Raw genomic sequence first — 20,875 nt, forward strand, 5'->3', positions numbered from 1 at the left:
GCAAGAGAAAAGCAGTTAGTTACCTACAAGGGAGGGCCCATACAACTGCCAACTAATTTCTTAACAGAAACTTTGTAGGCCAGAAGGGCATGGCAAGAAATATTCAAAGTGATGAATAGCAAAGACCTACAACCCAGATTACTCTACCCAGCAAAGCTATTTAGAATTGAAGGTCAGATAAAGAGCCTCACAGACAAGAAAAAGCTAAAGGAGTTCATCATCACCAAACCAATATTACATGAAATGTTGAAGGGTATTCTTTAATAAGAGGAAGAATAAGAAGAAGAAGAACAAGGAGGAGGAGGAGGAGGATTAAAAATATGAATAATAAAATGGCAATAAATACATATCTATCAACAATTGAATCAAAAAATCAAAATAAATGAACAAGGAATCTAATGAACATAATAAACTGATGAATAAAAAAAAAAAGAACCAGAGGGCCGAAACTGGTTTGGCTCAGTGGATAGAGCGTCGGCCTGCGAACTGAAAGGTCCCGGGTTCGATTCCGGTCAAGGGCATGTACCTGGGTTGCAGGCACTTCCCCAGTGGGGGATGTGCAGGAGGCAGCTGATCAATGTTTCTCTCTCATCGATGTTTCTAACTATCTCTCTCCCTTCCTCTCTGTAAAAGCTCAATAAAATATATTTTAAAAAAAACACCCAGAGGCATGGAAACATGGAACAGACCGATGAATCTCAGAGGGAAGGGAGGAGTGAGGAGTGGGGAGAGATTAGCCAAAGATCTTTATATGCATACTAGAGGCCAGATGCATGAAATTCGTGCAAGGGGCTTGGCCCTTGCAGCCGTGGCAGCTTGCCTCAGCTTCATCCGGAAGGATGTCTGGTCTAATTAGCATATTACACTTTTATTATTATAGATATGCACTACCTATGGACATAAACAATAGGGTGGTGAAGGTCTGGGATGGAGTAGGAACTGGATGGAGTGGGGCAGTGGGGGGAAAATGGGGACATCTGTAATACTCTCAACAATAAAGATTAAAAACAAACAGAAGAAAAAAAAGAATAGCATTTCTCTAGCAATTTCAAAAGCAAGTTTAAAATAAAGAATAAATGGAAAAAAGTACAAAAAAGCTGAAATAGCATCCTAAAAATGGATAAAAAACAAAGTAATACAAACTTGTTGGGAACAACAATAAAGGATGCTTATCCTCTTTGAAGGGGCAAACATGCAAAAAAAAAAAAAAAGGCTCATGAAAATAAAGGAAGTGGAAAAGAAAGTAAACATAGGCTAATTAGAAGGTAGAGAGCATTGTTAGTGATCAACTGATCATATAGCTGTTGGTGTTAGTTGGTGCCTGAACTCCAGACCCACTTTTTCAACTACCTATTGAATATCTCTTCTTGGGTATGCCATAAGTATCTCAAATTCAATAGGCCCAGGTCTGAAAAAATCATCTCTGCACTTCTCCCTTCCACTCCAAGTCTGTTTCTTCTGTGTTTCCCTATTATGGAGTATTATAATCTTACTCATCTAGTCCCCCTATTTTAAATATATATATTTTTATTGATTTCAGAGAGAGGGGAGAGAGAGAGAGAGAGAGAGAGAGAGAGAGAGAGAGAGAGAGAGAGAGAGAGAAAGAAACATCAATGATGAGAGAGAATCAATGATAGGCTGCCTCCTTCATGCTGCACACCGGGGATTGAGCCCACAACCCAGGCATGTGCCCTTGACTGGAATTGAACCTGGGACCCTTCAGTCCACAGGCCCATGCTCTATCCACTGAGCAAAACCAGTTAAGGCTAATCCCCCTATTTTAGAAATGTAAACATCGTCCTTGATGTTTCTTATTTTATTCCTATATCTGATCAACCAACAAGACCATTCTTCCCCTTGATAGTCCTCATATATAGTTATCTCTTTGTTGTAATTCTATTAATTTAGACCAGGGGTTGGCACACTTTTTCTGTAAAGGACCATATAGTATATACTTTGGGCTTTTCAGGCCATATGGTCTTTGTCACAATCACTGTAGCTTTAAAGTAGCTATAGACAATATGTAAATGAATGGATGTGGCTGTTTCCCATCAGACTTTATTTAAAGATACTGAAATTCATATAATTCATGAAATATTATTCTTCTTTTGATTTTTTTTTTTACTATCTAACCATTTACAGATGTAGAAACCCCTTATGGGGGATCACCTTGTAAGTTATATAAATGTTTAATCACTATGTTGTACACCTGAAACTAATATAACATTGAATGTCAACTGTAATTGAAAAATTAAAAAAATTTTTTTAATGTAAAAGCCATCCTTACCTAGCCATCCCTACAAAAACAAGCAGAAAACTAGATTTGGCTTACAGGCCATAGTTTGCCCAACCCTTGTTCAGACATTTTCTCTCATATGAAATACAACAGTAATCTCCTACTCTCCTACATTACAGTGACCACAAAAATGAGTCCTATGTAATATCTGTCATTCTATGAAAGCTTGATAATTATTAATTACTTTTGGTTTGATATTAATTGATTCAAGCAATTCTTTTTTTAATGTAGAGTTAGTAAGAGGTCTCCTCTAGTAAGATTTTGAAAAAACATGCCATTAAGCAATATTCAACTGAAGCTTTAAAACTTTTGAAAGTTATTATACTATATATTAAGTAAAATGAATAAATTATTATAAAATCAGAATTTATCTAATTCTTTTTGGAAAGAGGTGATATATATATAATGTATATATAATAAGGATTTTTCTTTTGCATTTATGATCAAGCTCAAAGTGAATGTGAGAAAAAAGTAAATGTGAGCAGAACTACGTATTCTTTACTAAAATGAGAACTTAATTTTTTTCAGGTTAAACTACAGAGCAACATATCATATCAGATGGCAGACATACATCATTTAAAGGGTAAGAAACTTAATTACAGATTAAAGATAAACAAAGGTCACTAAATATCTAAAAGCCTCAAGAATTTAGAATAATAAAACAGCTAAATGAAAATTTTTGAACAAAGTTCCTCAAATGACAAAACATTTATTCTTTTGTCTTAAGATATAATAAAATGTTTTAATATTGCTTTATATATAATAAACGCAAGTTAAAATTTGAGGCCAGTCCCCAGCCAGTGTGGCTAACTGATTGAGCATTGACCCAGAAACCAAAAGGTCACTGGTTCAATTCCTGGTTAGGGTGCATGCCTGGGTTGTGGGCACAAGCCCCAGTAGGGGGTGTGCAGGAGGCAGCGGATTGATGATGTGTCCCTCTCATCGATGTTTTTATTTCTCTATCCCTCTCCCTCTCTCTCTAAAAATTGATAAAAACATATATAAATGTATTTTAATTTGAGGCCAGCATTTTAATCTTGTGCTGTAGACAGAGTTCATTCAATGAAATGTTGTTAATAGAATTCTCTAAGAAAGTTGAGCTGTAGCTTCAGAAACCATGAAATTTCTAGGGGAAAGGTGAGGGGTTATCCTTCTGTACTGTGCCAAATCTGCTAAAATAATCCATTCAGGTCTAGGGATGCTTTGGACAGGTCCTCCAAGCTTAATGTTTTAGATATCTTGGAAACAGAAGGAAACCTGGGAAGATATGTATATTTTCATTTAGATGAAGTGATAGGAGATAACCAAACTTTTTATGGGAAATAATAGGTAAGGAGAAGAAGCTCTATGCTTTTTGACATTACTTCATATCATCTCTGGCTTTTGGAGTTTGGGGTCTTGAGGATCACCCTTCTTCTTCCTCATAATCCTTTTGTTATGACACCTTGTATTTTAAAACTTTGCATGCAGTGACTTTAAGTTTATATATATGGGTAATACATGTCTCTAATTTCATAAACTTTATTCTATAACCATTTTGAACCCTTTCAATAGAATTAGATAGTATATTTTTATCATCCTCTTGGAGAAGCCAACCAGAGCTGGCTCTGTAATTTATTGAAGTTTTGCTTTCACCTAGCAAAACCATTAGGAAGTGTTATTGGTGTGTTGTAACCCAAAAATAGGAATTATTAATTTTTTACTGTCTGTGATTTAGAACAGCTTTGATTTTTTTAAAATTAAATCTTTATTGTTCAGATTATTACAGTTGTTCCTCTTTTTTCCCCCCATATCTCCCCTCCACCTGGTTCCCACCCCACCCTCCACCCTCACCCCCCTCCCCAATGTCCTCATCCATAGGTGCACAATTTTTGTCCAGTCTCTTCCCGCATTTCCCACACCCCTTTCCCACCCAAGAATAGTCAGTCCACTCCCTTTTTATGCCCCTGATTCTATTATAATCACCAGTTCATTCTGTTCATCAGATTATTTATTCACTTGATTCTTAGATTCACTTGTTGATAGATGTGTATTTGTTGTTCATAATTTGTATCTTTACCTTTTTCTTCTTCTTCCTCTTCTTAAAGGATACCTTTCAGCATTTCATATAGTACTGGTTTGGTAGTGATGAACTCCTTTAGCTTTTCCATATCTGTGAAGCTCTTTATCTGACCTTCAATTCTGAATGATAGCTTTGCTGGATAAAGTAATCTTGGTTGTAGGTTCTTGGCATTCATCACTTTGAATATTTCTTGCCACTCCCTTCTGGCCTGCAAAGTTTCTGTTGAGAAATCAGCTGACAGTCGTATGGGTACTACCTTGTGGGTAACTGACGGTCTTTCTCTTGCTGCTTTTAGGATTCTCTCTTTGTCTTTTGCTCTTGGCATTTTAATTATGATGTGCCTTGGTGTGGTCCTCTTTGGATTCCTTTTGTTTGGTGTTCTCTGCGCTTCCTGGACTTGGAAGTCTATTTCTTTCACCAGGTAGGGTAAGTTTTCTGTCATTATTTCTTCAAATAGGTTTTCAATATCTTGCTCTCTCTCATCTTCTGGCACCCCTATAATTTGGATGTTGGTACGCTTGAAGCTGTCCCAGAGGCTCCTCACACTATCTTCGTATTTTTGGATTCTTTTTTCATTTTGCTTTTCCGGTTGGGTGTTTTTTGCTTCTTCATATTTCAAATCTTTGACTTGATTCTTGCGATCCTCTAGTCTGCTGTTGGAACTCTGCATAATATCCTTTATTTCAGTCAGTGTATGCTTAATTTCTAGTTGGTCCTTTTTCATAGCCTCGAGGGTCTCCCTAGATTTCTTGAGGGTCTCACTACATTTATTGGCGGTCTCACCAGTCTTTTTGAGGGCCTTACTAAATTTATCGGCGGTTTCTAAAAAGTTCTTGAAAAACCTTAAAAGTGTGGTTTTCAACTCTATATCCAGTCGTTTGCTTTCCTCCATTTCTGTCATTTGTGACCTGTTTCTTTGTCTCCACATTTTTTATTCTTTCCTGTGTTGGTAGAGTGGCTTTGTGTGCTAGGTGTTCTATAGGGCCCAGTGGCTCAGCCTCCCAAATTACCTGAGGTGGACACTCTTGGTGCACCCCTTTGTGGGCTTTGTGCACAGTCTTGTTGTAGTTAAGCCTTGATTGTTGTAGGTATCACTGGGAGGAATTGACCTTCAGGCCAATTGGCTGTGAGAATCAGCTGTGTCTACAGTGGGAGAACTTCTGTGCTGAAGACACCCTTATGAGGCAAGACTTGCTTCAGTGGAGCTTTGGTGCTCGTTGAATCTGCCCCCTGAGTGTGTCCCTTATGGATCTGAGGAGTTGTAATTGGATGGTCCCATTCTGACCACTGGGTACACTGGCTCTTGGATCTAATGAGGTGCTAATTTAGCCTCTGCCTGAGGCTACCCAGCAGGAGCTACGAGGTGATCTGCAGATTCCCCTTCCTTGTTTGGGGTTTGGAGGTGCCCAAATGAGGCCCAGCTGTGAAGCAATGCAAGCTTCTATGTGGTCTTGGGCCTTCTCTTAGAAGTTCTGGGTCTGTCTGGCCCAGCTGCAGTTTGTTAGGTAATTTTCAGATTGCAAAGGGCCAGGCCTTTCATATGCAAAAGCCTCTGTGCACAACATGGGTGGGGCGGGGTCTCAGGGAATCAGCAGGGCGGAGCAAACAGCTATGGCTGATCCTCAGTCCTGCCCTAAGGGGCCCCGTGTCTCAGTGTCCCAGTAATCACTGCAAGCGCCTCTGAGAGAGTGCCGCCCTCGAGTTCCGAGTTCTTCCCGCTGCCATACAGTCCAGTTTCTCCTCGTATGAGTCTAGGTCCCCAGAGACTCACCCGGAACTGGAGTTCAGAGCACTTGGGGGCTTGGGACTCCCTCCCGATTCATAAAGACAGCCTCGTCCTCAGTTGCCAGCCCTTGCCGCATGCACCTCCGTTCCTCTGCACTTCCGCACCTCCTGTTAGTCTTCGTATGCTTTTCTCTTTCCTTCTAGTTGTAGAATTTCCACTCAGCCAGCCTTCCTGTGGTTCTGGATGATGTCTGTTTTGTCTTTTAGTTGTATTTTTGAATTTGTTGTCCAGCTTTGATTTTTTTTTTTATTAGAAATTTGTTTCTTGGGGTGGCTGCATTTATTTTTGTTGAATTTGTGTCCATGTTCTGCTCTTTTTGAATCACAGAGTGCATTGGGATTACACAAGAAGATGCCACACTCTCAGTGCTGCTTCCAGCTTGCAATTTTTATTTGTTATTTATTTTTAATTTTTTAAATTGATTTGAGAGAGAGAGGATAGGAGAGAGAGAGAAAGAGAGGAAGAGGGGGGGGGGGAGAGAGAGAGAGAGAGAGAGAGAGAGAGGCATCAATTTGTTGTTCCAATTATTATTCATTCATTGGTTGATTCTTGTATGTACCCTGACCAGGATTGAACCTGCAGCCTTGGCATACTGGACAATGATCCAACCAACTGAGCTACCCAGCCAGTACCCAACTTGCAATTTTTACAAATGATTCTGCTTGTCATCAAAGTATATTTCTCATTAAATTGTAGTAGATCAATTGAATAAGAAATCTTGTGGCTTTTGCTAGTATATGTCAAAGAAAATGACAGCCTATGTTACTGAGTAAAAATCTTTATTGTACCATATGCATTGAAGTACTAGTAGATCTTAAGATGTTTTGAAATTTTATATGAAATTTTCTTCATCAGAGAAAAAAAGCTTTGTTTGAACTCATAACTGTACAATTTTTGGTTTTGGTGCAGTTTTAAGATTGACTTTTATTAATGTGACTTTTGTGCCTCGGCAACTATTTCCACTGATGCCGGGGTCCAACCCCAGCGGGTCCAGGTTTCCCCAAAGGTGTAGACCGAGTCGGCAAAGAAGGAATGACACGGAGACAGCGTTCAGTTGATCAGCAGCCTAGCCAGGATCTCTAGCCAGGATCTCCAGCCAAGTTCTGGTCTGGATCTCCAGCGAAGTTCTGGTTAGGATCTCCAGCCAGGTTCTGTGTCCATGTTCTCTTGCTAGGTTCTCCAGGCAGGTTCTGTAGCCATGTTCCCTCGCTAGGTTCTCCAGCCAGGTTCTGTCCAGGTTCTCCAGCCAGGTTCAGTCACCAGGTTCTAGTCAGGTTCTCTTGCCAATTTCTGTAGTCAGGTTCAGTCCAGGATCTTTTGCCATGTTCTCTCCAGCGAAGTTCTTCTGTCTCTAGGTTCTGTGTGGGTTCTGTCTTCTAAGTTCTGTGTGTAGGTTCTGTCTTCTAAGTTCTGTCTTCTAAGTTCTGTGTCTTGCTGTCTTGTTACATCTGTATTTATACCAGTTGATTCCAATCCTATCAATCTCTATTCCAAAGGTTAGGGCGTTTCTTATCTTCATTCCAGGGAGTAAAGATTATGTAGCTTAAGCATGATTGTTCGTAGCTAAAGTGATAAATTACCCGCCTGGCACTTAGTTGAGAGGTTTTATTCCCTCCCTAACTTCAGGGGAAAATCCCTACCTGGGGAAACAACCTTTCTCAGAGACCTTGGTTAAAACACATAGTGCCAAGAAGGTGAACAAAACATATTAAGAACAGTATGCCATATATGCCAGGTCCCTTGAAACAGCAAGGATGGACCGGCTCCTGGCACACTGAAATAAACTTTTTTTAAAAAAATAATTCTTTATTGTTGAAAGTGTTACATATGTCCCCCTTTTTTCCCCCCATTGACCGCCTCCAGCCTGCCCCCACCCCTACTTCACCCCCACCCCCTGCCACCACCACCACCAAGGCCCTCACTGCCCATTGTTTGTGGCCATGGGCCATGCATATATGCATACAAGGTTCTTGGTTGATTACCTCCCACTCACCCACCCTTCCCCCCGCCTTCCCTCTGAGATTCCACACTCTGTTCCATGTTTCCATGTCTCTAGATCCACTCCGTTCATCAATTTATTCTGTTACTTAGATTCCACATATGAGTGAGATCATGTGATACTTGTTTTTTCTCTTATTTCTCTTAGCATGATACTCTCCAAGTCCCTCCAGGCTGTCTCAAAGGATAAGAGATTCTTCTTTTTTACTGCTGCAAAGTATTCCATGGTATAAATGTACCATAGCATTTTTATCCACTCATCTACTGTGGTTGAAATAAACTTCTTGATAAGTTGACTATAAACCCAAATTTGACTATTTTATTGAAATTAATACTGGATATAATGGAATTAATCAACACTAAGACCCTAAAAAATCCTTTATGGTAGTTAATATTTTCATGGAAATAAAAGGAATGGCAGTTGGTTTTTAATTCCTGATATAATAAATTAATATTCTAGTATACACTGATTTATTTTGAATAGCACACCTTATTTTTATGCTTATTACTGAAAGAAAATTTGAAATCAAAATTTTGCTTGAAAAGCTGGTTCTAGGCCACCCCTTTCTTAACTGTATCCCCAATCTTTTGATGTTAAATTGAGGGAGTATGTCCATACCTTTCTATAACATACCCTGGTGTTATTGTCTGAGATAGAACATCCTGCACGATCAACCATGGACCTGATCTCACGTTAAGTTACCTACTCTGGCAGTCCTGCTGTGGTGACCTGTATCAGTCACACTAGATATAGAGTATTTTGGGGTTCAAAATTAAAAAAAATAACAACACCACATTTCCATCAGTTGAAAGTAAATTTGTGATATAGGAAAATTTTGTCTTTAGTTTTGCTTTCATTTCTGTTTACTTTCCCTTTTCATGCCCTTGTTTTGACCACTCAAAATACTAAATTAATTCTCAGCTTTATAATCTTTTGCCTATATGCAAACAAGAAAGAATCTGGTATTTTACATGAACTGGAACTTATTTATAATGATGTTTTATTTTTGTTTGTCAGTTGTATTATAAGCCTTTAGCTCCATTTAGAAATGAAAACTGTATTTCCTGATAAAGAAATTTCAAATAGCCTGGCTGGTGTGACTCAGCGGTTGAGCATTGACCTATGAACCAGGAGGTCAGGGTTCAATTCCAGGTCCGGGCACGTGCCCTAGTTGCAGGCTCAATCCCCAATGAGGGGCGTGCAGGAGGCAGCCGATCAGTGATTCTCTTTCATCATTGATGTTTCTAACTCTCTCTCCCTCTCTGAAATCAATAAAAATATATTTTAAAAAATAAATTTCAGATATTATTAGAAGTTTATGGAGAGACAGAGAAGCCATCCTAAATCTTGAAATCATATCAAGCCTCAGGTTCATTCTGAAGGTAAAGTTAGCTTACTTCACTTATTTACTGTGTAGGAAAAAGAAGCCTGAATGAGGCCTAAATATTACCAATTGAAGTCCATTCCTCATAGCTGCTAGGTAGTGCTGATTTATATAAATTGCAGCAATTTTTAGTTCTAGAATCTTTCTTGCCTGAGCATAGGTTCTCTGAACTGGCTAACGTTGTAAGCTACAAGGCTTTTTGTCACTGCTGCCTGCTGGGACCTCATTATCTCTGTAGATTCAATATCCATAGCTGAGGTCAGAGTTTCTGCTACCTCTAGCCCTCTGTATTTTAGGAGATGGTGCCAGGGATCAGATATCAGTTTGAATGTGTTATTCAGGGATGCCTGGCCTCAGATTTGTTACTTTTATCTAAAGTGGGGGTAATGGGTAAAAAACTGTGGAGATCAACTATGTTTATACTAGAGGTCCAGTGCACGAAATTTGTACATTGCGGGGTGAGTCCTCAGCCCAGCCTGCACCCTCTCCAATCTGGGACCCCTGCAGCAGTTCTCAACCTGTGGGTCGTGACCATCGGAAAACACATATAGCATAGCAGATTACAATTCATAACAGTAGCAAAATTACAGTTATGAAGTAGCAACGAAAATAATTTTATGGTTGGGATCACCACAACATGAGGAACTGTATTAAAGGGTTGCGGCATTAGGAAGATTGAGAACCACTGCCTTAGGGGATGTCTGACTGCTGGTTTAGGCCCAATCCCAGGCTAGCAGGGGAGGGCAGTTGGAGGTGACCAGACCTGCAGGGAGGGCAGTTGGGGGTGACCAGGCCTGCAGGGAGGGCAGTGGGGGGCGACCAGGCACCTCTATCATCTCACATGTAACGAATGCTACAGTAGTAATCATTTCACAGTATATAAGTGAATCAAATCAACATATTGTATACCTTAAACTTACACAGTATTATATCAATTAAAATTTTTTTAAATAAATAAAAATATAGCTTGAATACATAAACATTTATTAAATACAAGCATTTCATGTGAATCATTTATTTTTCATACCTGATTATTATATTATGCAATAACTATTATTATGCATATTGTTAAACTTTTTTATATACCTCAGCAAATATTCATGTGACTTCAAAATTTTTATTGTCATTGCTAAATATAATCTTCGATATATTTTCTATTTTAGTCTATTTTTTACATTATATTTCTATGTAATTATATTATAAATATGTTTAATTCTGCTTTTTTATTGTTGACACTATTATAGATGTCCTTCCTTTACCCACCTCCACCCAGCCCCTTCCCCCAATTCCTCTGGCCATCACCACACTGTTGACTCTGTCCATCGGTTGTATATATACATCTGCTTTTTGGTGTGCGGTATGAAGTTCCAACCAACTGAGCCACCGAGCCAGGGCTGTTTCTGCTTTTTAAGAACTTATATCCCAAACAATTTTGGAGTGCCTTTAAAGTACTAAGACTAATTCTATAAACCTTTATAAAAGGTAGATGTTTTATTATAACTATAATATTGGTACATTATGGGTACACATTATATTTTAGTCTTAAGAGATGTTGCTTATACAGAGTAGAACTCTGTTCTTATTTTTAAAAATTAAAACTTTGTTAACTACTACTTTTGCTTAACTACTAAGGCTGATAACTAATTTTTAATCACCTAAGAACATGGCATTCCTCTGGTGACCTCTTAGTTGTGGGGCCAGATGAAGGAAAGGCTCTAGAATGTGGGCCACTTATTAGGGATAAATGTTTACAAAAGAGCAGATGCCCAGCTTTTAATTTGCTTTACAGCTCATTTCATATCATTCGTTATAACTAAAACTTTTAGCCCTAGCCCAGAAATTACAAGCTTTGAAATAGATTTTGGTATGTGTGGACCTAGCATCAGTAGCAGAACTAGAAATGAGATCTAAAGTGATTAACACCTAAGTTGGAAGTCAAATGTGATTTAAAATGAAAAAGAAAACTTGAATTTTGTACCCATACTAAACATCTAAAAAATACTATTTTCTCACCTACTTTTATTTATTTTTTATTGATGAGAGAGAGAGAGAGAGAGAGAGAGAGAGAGAGAGAGAGAGATTGCCTTTCGAACATGCCCCACCAGGGATCAAACCCACAACTTGGTTATGTGCCCTGACCTGGAATTGGACCCGCCACCTTTTCATGTACGGGAAGACACTCCATTCAGCTGAGCCACACAGGCCAGAGCTTTCTGCTTACTTTTATAAAGCAGGTTTAAAGGGGTAGGTAGATATTTTTTGGTACTGTTTTCTCAGCTTGTATGTCTACATAATGTGAAAAGATGTGTAATTTTTTAATATTTCTGATTAATGTGAAAACCACTGAGGCTATCTTGTTTTAAAAATAAATTTTATTTGCCCATGCATGTGTTATAAAAGGCAATTACTGGGCTGCTAATTATATAATTTAACTGAATAAAGAAAATGAAAAGGCCCTAACTGGTTTGGATAAAGTGTCGGCCTGCGGACTGAAGGGTTTCAGGTTCGATTCTGGTCAAGGGCATGTACCTTGGTTGCAGGCACATCCCTAGTAGAGGGCATGCAGGAGGCAGCTGATGGATGTTTCTCTCTCATCAATATTTCTAACTCTATATTCCTCTCCCTTCCTCTCTGTAAAAAATCAATAAAATCTATTAAACAAAAAAAAAGAAAATGAAAAGTATATTTAATTTTTAAAAATCCCATAACTTCTCACTAGGACTCATTGAAGTGAGTAAACTTTATTCCTTTGATTCTTACCTTATGTGGCTAGAGCAACTTGCTGAGCTTCGTCAGGAATTTCTTCGACAAGAAGACCAGCTTCAGGACTATCGGAAGAACAATACTTACCTTGTGAAGAGGTTAGAATATGAGAGGTAAGGTGCTACAAATATTTATGAATCTATGTAATATCTGTCCAACTTTTGGACAACTCATTTTTTCCTTTCTGGCTTCTGTTTTTCTTCTCTTCTTTTGTTTTCTTAGGTCATTTAAATTCATTTTCTATTCTCTTTCTATTGCCTCTCTGAAGTCTATACTCTCTTATTTTTATACTAGAGGCCCAGTGCACGAAATTTGTGCAGGAGGGTGTCCCTTAGCTCGGCCTGCACCTTCTCACAATCCAGGACTGCTGGCTCCTAACCACTCACCTGCCTGCCTGCCTGACCGCCCTTAACCACTCACCTGCCTGCCTGATCGCCCCTAACCACTCACATACCAGCCTGATCACCCCCTAACTGCTCCCCTGCCAGCCCGATTGCCCCCAACTACCCTCCCCTGCAGGCCTGGTCATCCCCAACTGCCCTCCCCTGCAGGCCTGGTCACCCCCAACTGCCCTCCCCTGCCGGCCTGGTCGCCCCAACTGCCCTCCCCTGCAGGCCTGGTCGTCCCCAACTGCCCTCCTCTGCAGGCTTAGTTGCCCCCAATTGCATTCCCCTGCTGGCCTGATCGCCCCCAACTGCCCTCCCCTGCCGGCCATCTTGTGGCGGCATGAGGGTGTCGCATGATGGTGCGAGGACCACCTAGGCTTTTATTAGAATAGCTAGATGTTTCCCCATAGCTCCTCCAACATTGGCTTTTATAATTCTAATTTATTTTTGCAAGTACAGGAATAATGTAACACCATAAATACACGTAAGAAATTTAATTTGCATTTTAATGGTGAAAGTTAACATTTTCCTCTATATTAACTATTTGTTTCTTTTTGCATAAACATTCTATTCGTATCCTTTGACTACTGTGCAGTAGAAATTCACAGTCTTTATCTATTTTATTCCTTTACATTTTTTCTTGAAAATAAGTATACAGTAGGTCCTCGGGTTACGTCGGAGATCCGTTCCTACGGTGCGATGTAACGCGATTTTTGCCCTAAATCGGAACCCACCTAATAAGCACCTACGTCACTCACATGGAGCACATGCACAGCAGTAATGAAGTGAAACAGTAAAAAAATTTAAAAGAAAGATAACAATTCCTGACCCCTACTTGTGGTAAACAAATAATAAAAAACATAAAGCACATACATACATACATCAAAATGACAGAACTTTTTTTTTTATAAATAAATGGGAGATGGCAACGTAACCACGAAACGACGTACGTCGAGTCCGACGTAACCTGAGGACTGTCTGTATCTTATCTTGCTCTTCTTACTTTTATTATTGTGTTAAAGTACTAACTCTTGGATGAATCACTTGCTGCAACTCCTATTAACACTTATAATTCTGTTTTTTCTCAACTATTACTATATTTTGGTCTCACAGTTTTCTCCTTTATATTGTTTTTCTCTTCTGTGATTGAAGTTGGCTTTGACAATTGTTTTTTTTAATAAAAGGAATTTTTAAAAATAAACTTTTATCTTTCTAATTTTTAAATTAGCTTTATCAGTATTTTTAATCCTCTATTAAAGGTTCAAATATTTTACGAATCTTGACTGAGCTATATTTATGTCTGCTCTTTGTCCTTCCTTGCCTACTCTCCTGCTAACTGAATGCTTCGTCTTTGTAAATGTAAGATTTCAACTTCTAGACTTTGAGAATCCAATCCAAGATAATATAATCTAAAATAAATGACTTTGTAATTTAGTTTTCAGTGTGGACAACAAATCAAGGAATTAAGAGCACAGCATGAAGAAAATATTAAGAAGTTAGCAGACCAGTTTTTGCAGGAACAAAAGGTAAATTAAAAAAGGATACTTAAATCAAAATATATTCTTGTTATAAATATTGTAATTTAGAAATTAAAATATGTACTTTTGTCATAAAACATTGTATTTTTTAAGTATTCTGGACTGCTTAATTCTAAAAATGACCTGCAGTGGCTTTATTGCTGAGTAAATTAGCTATTTACATAACCATAACTCTTAAAATTAATTTTGAGCTAAATATCTCTTATTTGGTTTTTTTAAATCCTCACCTGAGGATATGCTTATTGATATATTTTTTTACAGAATAGTTTATTTTTAGAGAGAGAGGAACAGAGAAGAGAGAGACATTCATGTGAGAGCATAACATTGATTGGCTGTCTCCTGCATGCCCCCAACCAGGGATTGAGCCTGCACCCCGGGCATGTGTCCTGACTGGGAAGTGAACCAGCAACTCCTTGGTTCATGGGACAACACCCAACCAACTGAGCTACACCATACAGGGCTAAAAATAGTTTTTGCTGTTAATGTATTTCTCAGATTGTAAAGTGCAAAACATTTTACTGAAAAATCAATTACTTCCTATTTTATGCTTTTTAGAACAAGAAAAAAAATTGAGAAACTTTCCCCTTAATTATAAATCTCTGTTACTCTGAATTCCTTTTTTAAAATATAGAAATGAAACACTACTTGGATTCATATTCTAGAGGTAGAAAATTATTTTATTAATTTATCCATTTTCAGTTGACATATATTACAAAGGCCCTGCTAGAAATGGAGGGAATTTGTCTAAAGATTAGGACATTCATTGTTTTCCACCTTGTAATCTCATCTAACTAGCAATGGTTTGTATAAAGTCTTGTGATTTAATGTAAAGAGAGGTTGAACAGTGAAAAATATTTATCTTGCTCTTTGGTAACATCTTCTATAAGGACTAGAAGTTAAGGAAACCAGATTTTCATTCTTAGCTGTTTCACTGTTTTACAGCATGATACTGAGGGCATCGTTTTTTCTGTATTTCATTTTTTGAATCTACAAAGTGAAACAGCTGCTGCCTGTCTGCAGTCTACCTTAAAGAGATGTGAGGATAGATTACTGGAAATGGCAGGCCTGAGTAGAGACATTGAAAACAAGCAGAAGGTATTATTGAGATATTCAATAGAGGAGCATAGTAGAACACAGAAGGAAGGGGAAGAGAGGTTGCTGTTGCATTTCTTCTATTAGAGCCCATATCAATAATAGGGTAAGCCCTGGCCAGTGTGGTTCAGTTGGTTGGGTGTCGTCCCATGCACTGAAAGGTTGCCAGTTCAATTACAATACAGGTCAGAGCACATGCCCAAGTTTTGGGATCGATCTTAGCTGGGGTGCGTGCAGGAGGCAGCTGATCAATGTTTCTCACACTGATATTTCTCTCTCCCTCTCTCCCTCTCTCCTTCTCACCCTTTCTTTCTCTCTAAAAATCAATTAAAAATCTTATTTTAAAAAATTGGATAAGTTTGCTATCTTCTGTTCTTCCAAGAAGCACAGATGAGAAGTTTACTCTTTTTTTCAGGCAAGTGTAGTTCTCTCTGTTCTTCTATACTGGGCTATTTTTATATTATTAATTAACTAACATACTCTTCAATAATTTGTTGCTATTATCCTGCCCTGAATGGAACAGGTGGGGAGGAGGGAGATTCTTAGAGACTCCTTTCTAGGGTAACACGTAGCCCTTACCCTTTAGCCAGCTGCCTAATTCTACTCCCCATTCTTTATTCCCTGTTCTGCAACTACTATAGCAAGGTGATTCTGTGAGTTTTGGGTTGTTTGTTTTTTTTTTCAGAGGAGCAAATTCAATGTAAACTGTATGAAACAAGTATAAGTTGTATTCAGGGATTTTTTTTTTAACCAAATAATTTAGAAGTTACTCTGGAGAAGGAGCAAATTCAATACAACCTGCTTCCTGTTTTCATTCTATCCATAGGAAAAGTGGTTATTACATTTAAAAATGGTTGAAAAATCAAAAGACTATTTTATGATGGGAAAATTATAAGAAATTCACATTTTCATGTCTATAAATATATATTCTGGTATATAGTCATACTTAATTGTTTACTGCTTTCGTGCTACAAAGGAAGAGAAATTGTTGTAGACCAGAGGAGACTAAGGAGACCTGAAGACTTAAATGCAATGTAGTATCCCTGGATTGGATCCTGGAACAGAAAAAGGACTTAGTGGAAAAAGTGGTGAAATCTAAATAAAGTCTGGAGTTTGGTTAGTAGTATACTAATGTTAGTTTCTTAGTTTGCAAATGTGCCATGCTAATATAAGATGTTAACATTAAAGGAAATTAAGTGAGGGTTAATTAGTTTTCTGTGAAGTTAAAGTTATTTCAGAATAAAAAGTTTATTTAAAAAGCAATTAGGTGCCCCTTCTCCAAATTATCAGCATTGCACTTAGAAAACACTTTTATTTGAAGGCAAGGGAGGGCGGATGGGTGGAAGGTAATCAACCATGGATTATGCATGTATGTATATATGCATAACCCATGGACACAGACAATAGAGTGGTGAAGGTCTGGGGCAGGGGCAAGGGGGCCGGGGTCAGACTGGAGGGGATCAATGGGGGGAAAATGAATGAATAAAGAAAGAAAACAAAACACTCTTATTTTCTAAGAATATTTAATATTGCCCGGCCAGTGTGGTTCAGTAGTTGAGTGTCGACCCATGAACCAGGAGGTCACAGTTTGATTCCTAGTCAGGGCACATGCCTGGGTTGTGGGCACGCCAGTAGGGGGCATGCAGAAGGCAGCTAATCAATGATTCTCTCTCATCATTTATGTTTCTATCTCTCTCTCCCTCTCCCTTCCTCTCTTGGAAATCAATAAAAACATATTTTTAAAAAGAATATTTAGTCCTAGCTGGGTTGCTCCATGGTTAGAGCGTTGACCCACAGATTGAAGGGTCTTAGGTTCAGTTCCAGTTAAGGGCACATACCTCAGTTGCAGGCTCAATCCCCAACACCTCTCGTGGGGACATGTGGGGGAGGCAACCAATCAATGTGTCACATTGATGTCTCTCCGCCTTCCTTCCACTCTTTCTAAATAATGGAAAAAATATCCTTGGGTGAGGATTAACAACAACAAAAAGTTACAGTCATTAATAATACATCAAAGTGACATTGTTAACTATTTTAAATGGAAAAGTGTTTTTGAGCAGTAGTTCGTTGATTTTTAAGTTTTGTTTAATATTGTTTGTTTTATTCACATCTATAATGAAGTGGAATACTGTAAAAATAGCCTATGATATAACATAGCGAAAATACAGAGATGCAGGATAGATGCTCAGGTTGTACCTCACTGATTTTCTCACCTGTCTTTCATGCTGACATGTACAAAAATTACAGTTTATCATCTCACTCATCAACAATTAAGCTCTGAGATTTGGCTATTGTTTACAAGTTCCCAGATGTGGGAGTGAGAAAGACTGTCATTTGAATTCATTCTCCACAATTCTCTAGCTTTGTAACCTTGGATAAGCTCCTTAACTTCTTTAAGCCTCAGTTTTGTTTTTCCTCAGAGTATTTATTTGTCTCTGCTAAGAGGATAAATTTGAAAGCAATTTGTAAACTATGAAGCACAGTACAAATGTTTGTTGTTGATTTTATCTGCCAGGTACACTGGAATTGTCCAAGTAACTTTTTTCTTTATTTTGACAAGTTCTTATAATTTGGCTCTTGTAATTATAGATTTCCTGCAGATTTTTAAGTGCTATTGTTTTTTTATAACATTACTTAATGATGACATTGCATAGTGCTTTAGAGTTGACCAACCATGTATAAATGCATTAAATATTAAGTGTAAGGACCTATATGGCAACTCAAGCATATCTACTTGATCTTTGTGTCTCCCAATTTTCTACTTGAGGCAGTTCAATATAAAAGAGAAAACTGGTTCACCAATAGAATTGAGTCAGGTCTTACTATATACCCAAAGATTCAAGTTTCCAAGGAGATGATATATTTAGGAGCAGTTTGGAAGGAGCACTGACCTGGTGTATTGGTATGCCATTACTTCTTATGCTTTGGTGGTCAGTGCACTTGGGAAGAAATTGCCCTGTTTACCACCCTTGCTGTTTCTACTTGGGGGAAGAAAACCTGACAATGTCAGTAGCCATTTATCACACTTGAGGGTCACCTGTGTGCCAATCTCCTGCTGTCTGCCATCCTGCTGGATTATAACATTTGCCTATAAAGAACCCACCCTGCCCACAGCACCCAGGACAGAGCTTAACTGTATGCCTCCCACAGTAACCTACAATGCTTGGCAAGACTCTCTTCTGCAGAATCACTCTTTTAGCAGAGCCAAAGAGAATTACCTCTGTCTAATATTTTAGGCCATTTACTACAATTAGAGACTTTAAAATGTATTGGTTCTTCTTTGACTTCGTATCAGGTATAAAAACTGAACAGAAAATAACATTATATCCCCCATCTCCAAGTGTTTGAAATTTAGACCCAGAGTATAGGTTTCAGAAAATGAACTGTTTCAGAACATTTAGTTAATAGTTATGTCAATGATGTAACATTGTTAGCTGAAAAATATTTACTGTTACTAAATCTTTATCTAACAGCAAGAGGCCCACAAGTTGGAATTAAAAGATGGAAATGAATTGGGTATAAACAATCATGCAGTACCTAAAAATGTTCCAAAAGTAGGTGAGAAGGCCGAAGAGAAGAATGAAGAACCCTCAAACAACCATATTGCACATGGGAAAGGTATTATAGTTATTTTGTTTTGTGTTAATAAGATATTGACTTTTCTCATTTTGAGGTTAACATTTTCAATCATAAAGGATATTGTTTGATTTTAGTTCAGTTATGATTAGGTATCTATATTGTTTCAAATTTAGATCCTTTGACTGAGAAAAAATAGTAAGTTATTTTAGAATTACTTGCCCTAACTGGTTTGGCTCAGTGGATAGAGTGTCGGCCTGCAGACAGAAAGGTCCCAGGTTCGATTCCAGTCAAGGGCATGTACCTTGGTTGCGGGCACATCCCCAGTAGGAGGTGTGCAGGAGGCAGCTGATCGATGTTTCTAACTCTCTATCCCTCTCCCTTCCTCTCTGTAAAAAATCAATAAAATATATTTTAAAAAAAATAGAATTACAACTATGTCCAAAGCAAGATATAAAGATACTAGAGGCCCAGTGCACGAAATTCGTGCACAGGAGGTGGGGGTCCCCTCAGCCTGGCTTGCACCCTCTCCAATCCGGGACTCCTTGGGGGATGTCCGACTGCCTCTCGCAATCCGGGACTGCTGGCTCCTAACCACTCGCCTGCCTGCCTGCCTGATTGCCCCTAACCCCTCTCCCTGGCTGCCTGATTGCCCCTAACCGCCTCTGCCTCGCCCTGCACCCAGAACCGAGGATTCCCTCCTCCAGGCGGTCACAGGCAACTGGGACCCGGGCTTCCCCTCCCTCTGGCCAGCCGCAGGCACCCAGGACCCCGGCCGGCTTTGCCTGGGCTGGCCGCAACCACAGGTGCCCAGGACTGCGGAGTGGGTGGCTTGTCCCTCTCTCTTGGGCCACAGGCACAGGTGCAGCCACTGGCGCCCAGGACCACGGGGCAGGCGGCTTGTCCCTCTCCTGGGCCGTCGCCTGGCTGGTCCCCATTCCTCTCTCCCCAGTGTTGAGTGTCTGAGCCGTTACAGCATGATGACCATTTGCATATTAGCTCTTTATTGTATAGGATTTGGTTAGTGTAGCTTATTGCTTTAGAAACTATTACCTTCCTTCAAAACAGTTTTAATTTATGTAAAGAAAAATATAGAATTATATCTTTTGATACTTGGGCAGAACAAATCAAACCAGGTGGTGATGCAGGAATGCCTGGAATAGAGGAGAATGACCTTGCAAAAGTTGAAGAACTTCCCATTGGTAAGTAAAAGTTAGTAGAGTATTTAACTAAAGTGACCATATTATTTTTCATGTGACCCTATTCTCTTTTTGAGTAACACTTGAGAAAATTCACAGATATCTGTATGATTTATACTTTCAGTTAATTAACCACCCATAAAGTACTTTTTTTTGCCTTAATAAGAATCAACCATATTTGAACCTTTCTTTTTTGACTCAAGAGTTATTGTTCATGACATTTATGCTATATTAGAGCCATTTATGTTTACTAAAAGTATGTATGGCTTGTTTCTTTCATACTAAATGCTCCCAGATTGCTGTGATGTTGGTGTGCTTTAATATGGCATAGCAATATACTTATATAGGTTTTTAGAACTTGCCTTGTCCTTTCAGTTAATTACCTCAAACTTTAAATAGTTTATTCACTGTTTTCTTTCTTTTATTTTTGTTAATCCTCACCAGAGGATATTGTTTCCATTGACTTTTAGAGAGAGTGGAAGGGAGGAGGAGAGACAGAGAGAGGAACATTGATGTGAGAGAGACAATCGATTGGTTGCCTCCTGCACACATGTAGGCTGGGGCCAGGAATCAAGCCTGCAGCCAAGGTACTTGCCCTTGACCCAAATTGAATCTGCGACCCTCCAGTACGCAGGCCGAAGGGTCACAGTCGATTCGGGTCAAGAGCAAGTACCTTTCTAACTGCTGAGAAAACTGGCTAGGTGGGTGACTTTTTTTATGGCCACTTCTGCTCAGTGCATATCTCTTTCTTCATTAATGTGTCTGTTTCTTATCTATTGCCATTTGAAGTCTGT

General features: G+C 38.8%; 1 protein-coding gene across 5 annotated transcripts in view; it reads left to right on the forward strand.

The window, feature by feature from the left end:
• The window catches only part of GOLM2 (golgi membrane protein 2), a 122,180-nt gene that overhangs the window by 41,516 nt on the left and 59,789 nt on the right, over positions 1–20,875 (forward strand). For 4 of the 5 annotated variants that reach the window (XM_036299791.1, XM_036299765.1, XM_036299783.1 and 1 more), the window contains exons 2-6: positions 2,825–2,879; positions 12,301–12,403; positions 14,112–14,202; positions 18,780–18,924; positions 20,004–20,084. In XM_036299791.1, coding sequence (XP_036155684.1) covers positions 2,825–2,879; positions 12,301–12,403; positions 14,112–14,202; positions 18,780–18,924; positions 20,004–20,084 — 475 coding nt within the window. The remainder of the gene's footprint in view (positions 1–2,824; positions 2,880–12,300; positions 12,404–14,111; positions 14,203–18,779; positions 18,925–20,003; positions 20,085–20,875) is intronic. The other variant, XM_036299774.1, reaches the window with a different exon arrangement.

This window comes from Myotis myotis, unplaced genomic scaffold (assembly GCF_014108235.1).
Source record: "Myotis myotis isolate mMyoMyo1 unplaced genomic scaffold, mMyoMyo1.p scaffold_m19_p_1, whole genome shotgun sequence".
Taxonomy (NCBI): domain Eukaryota; kingdom Metazoa; phylum Chordata; class Mammalia; order Chiroptera; family Vespertilionidae; genus Myotis; species Myotis myotis.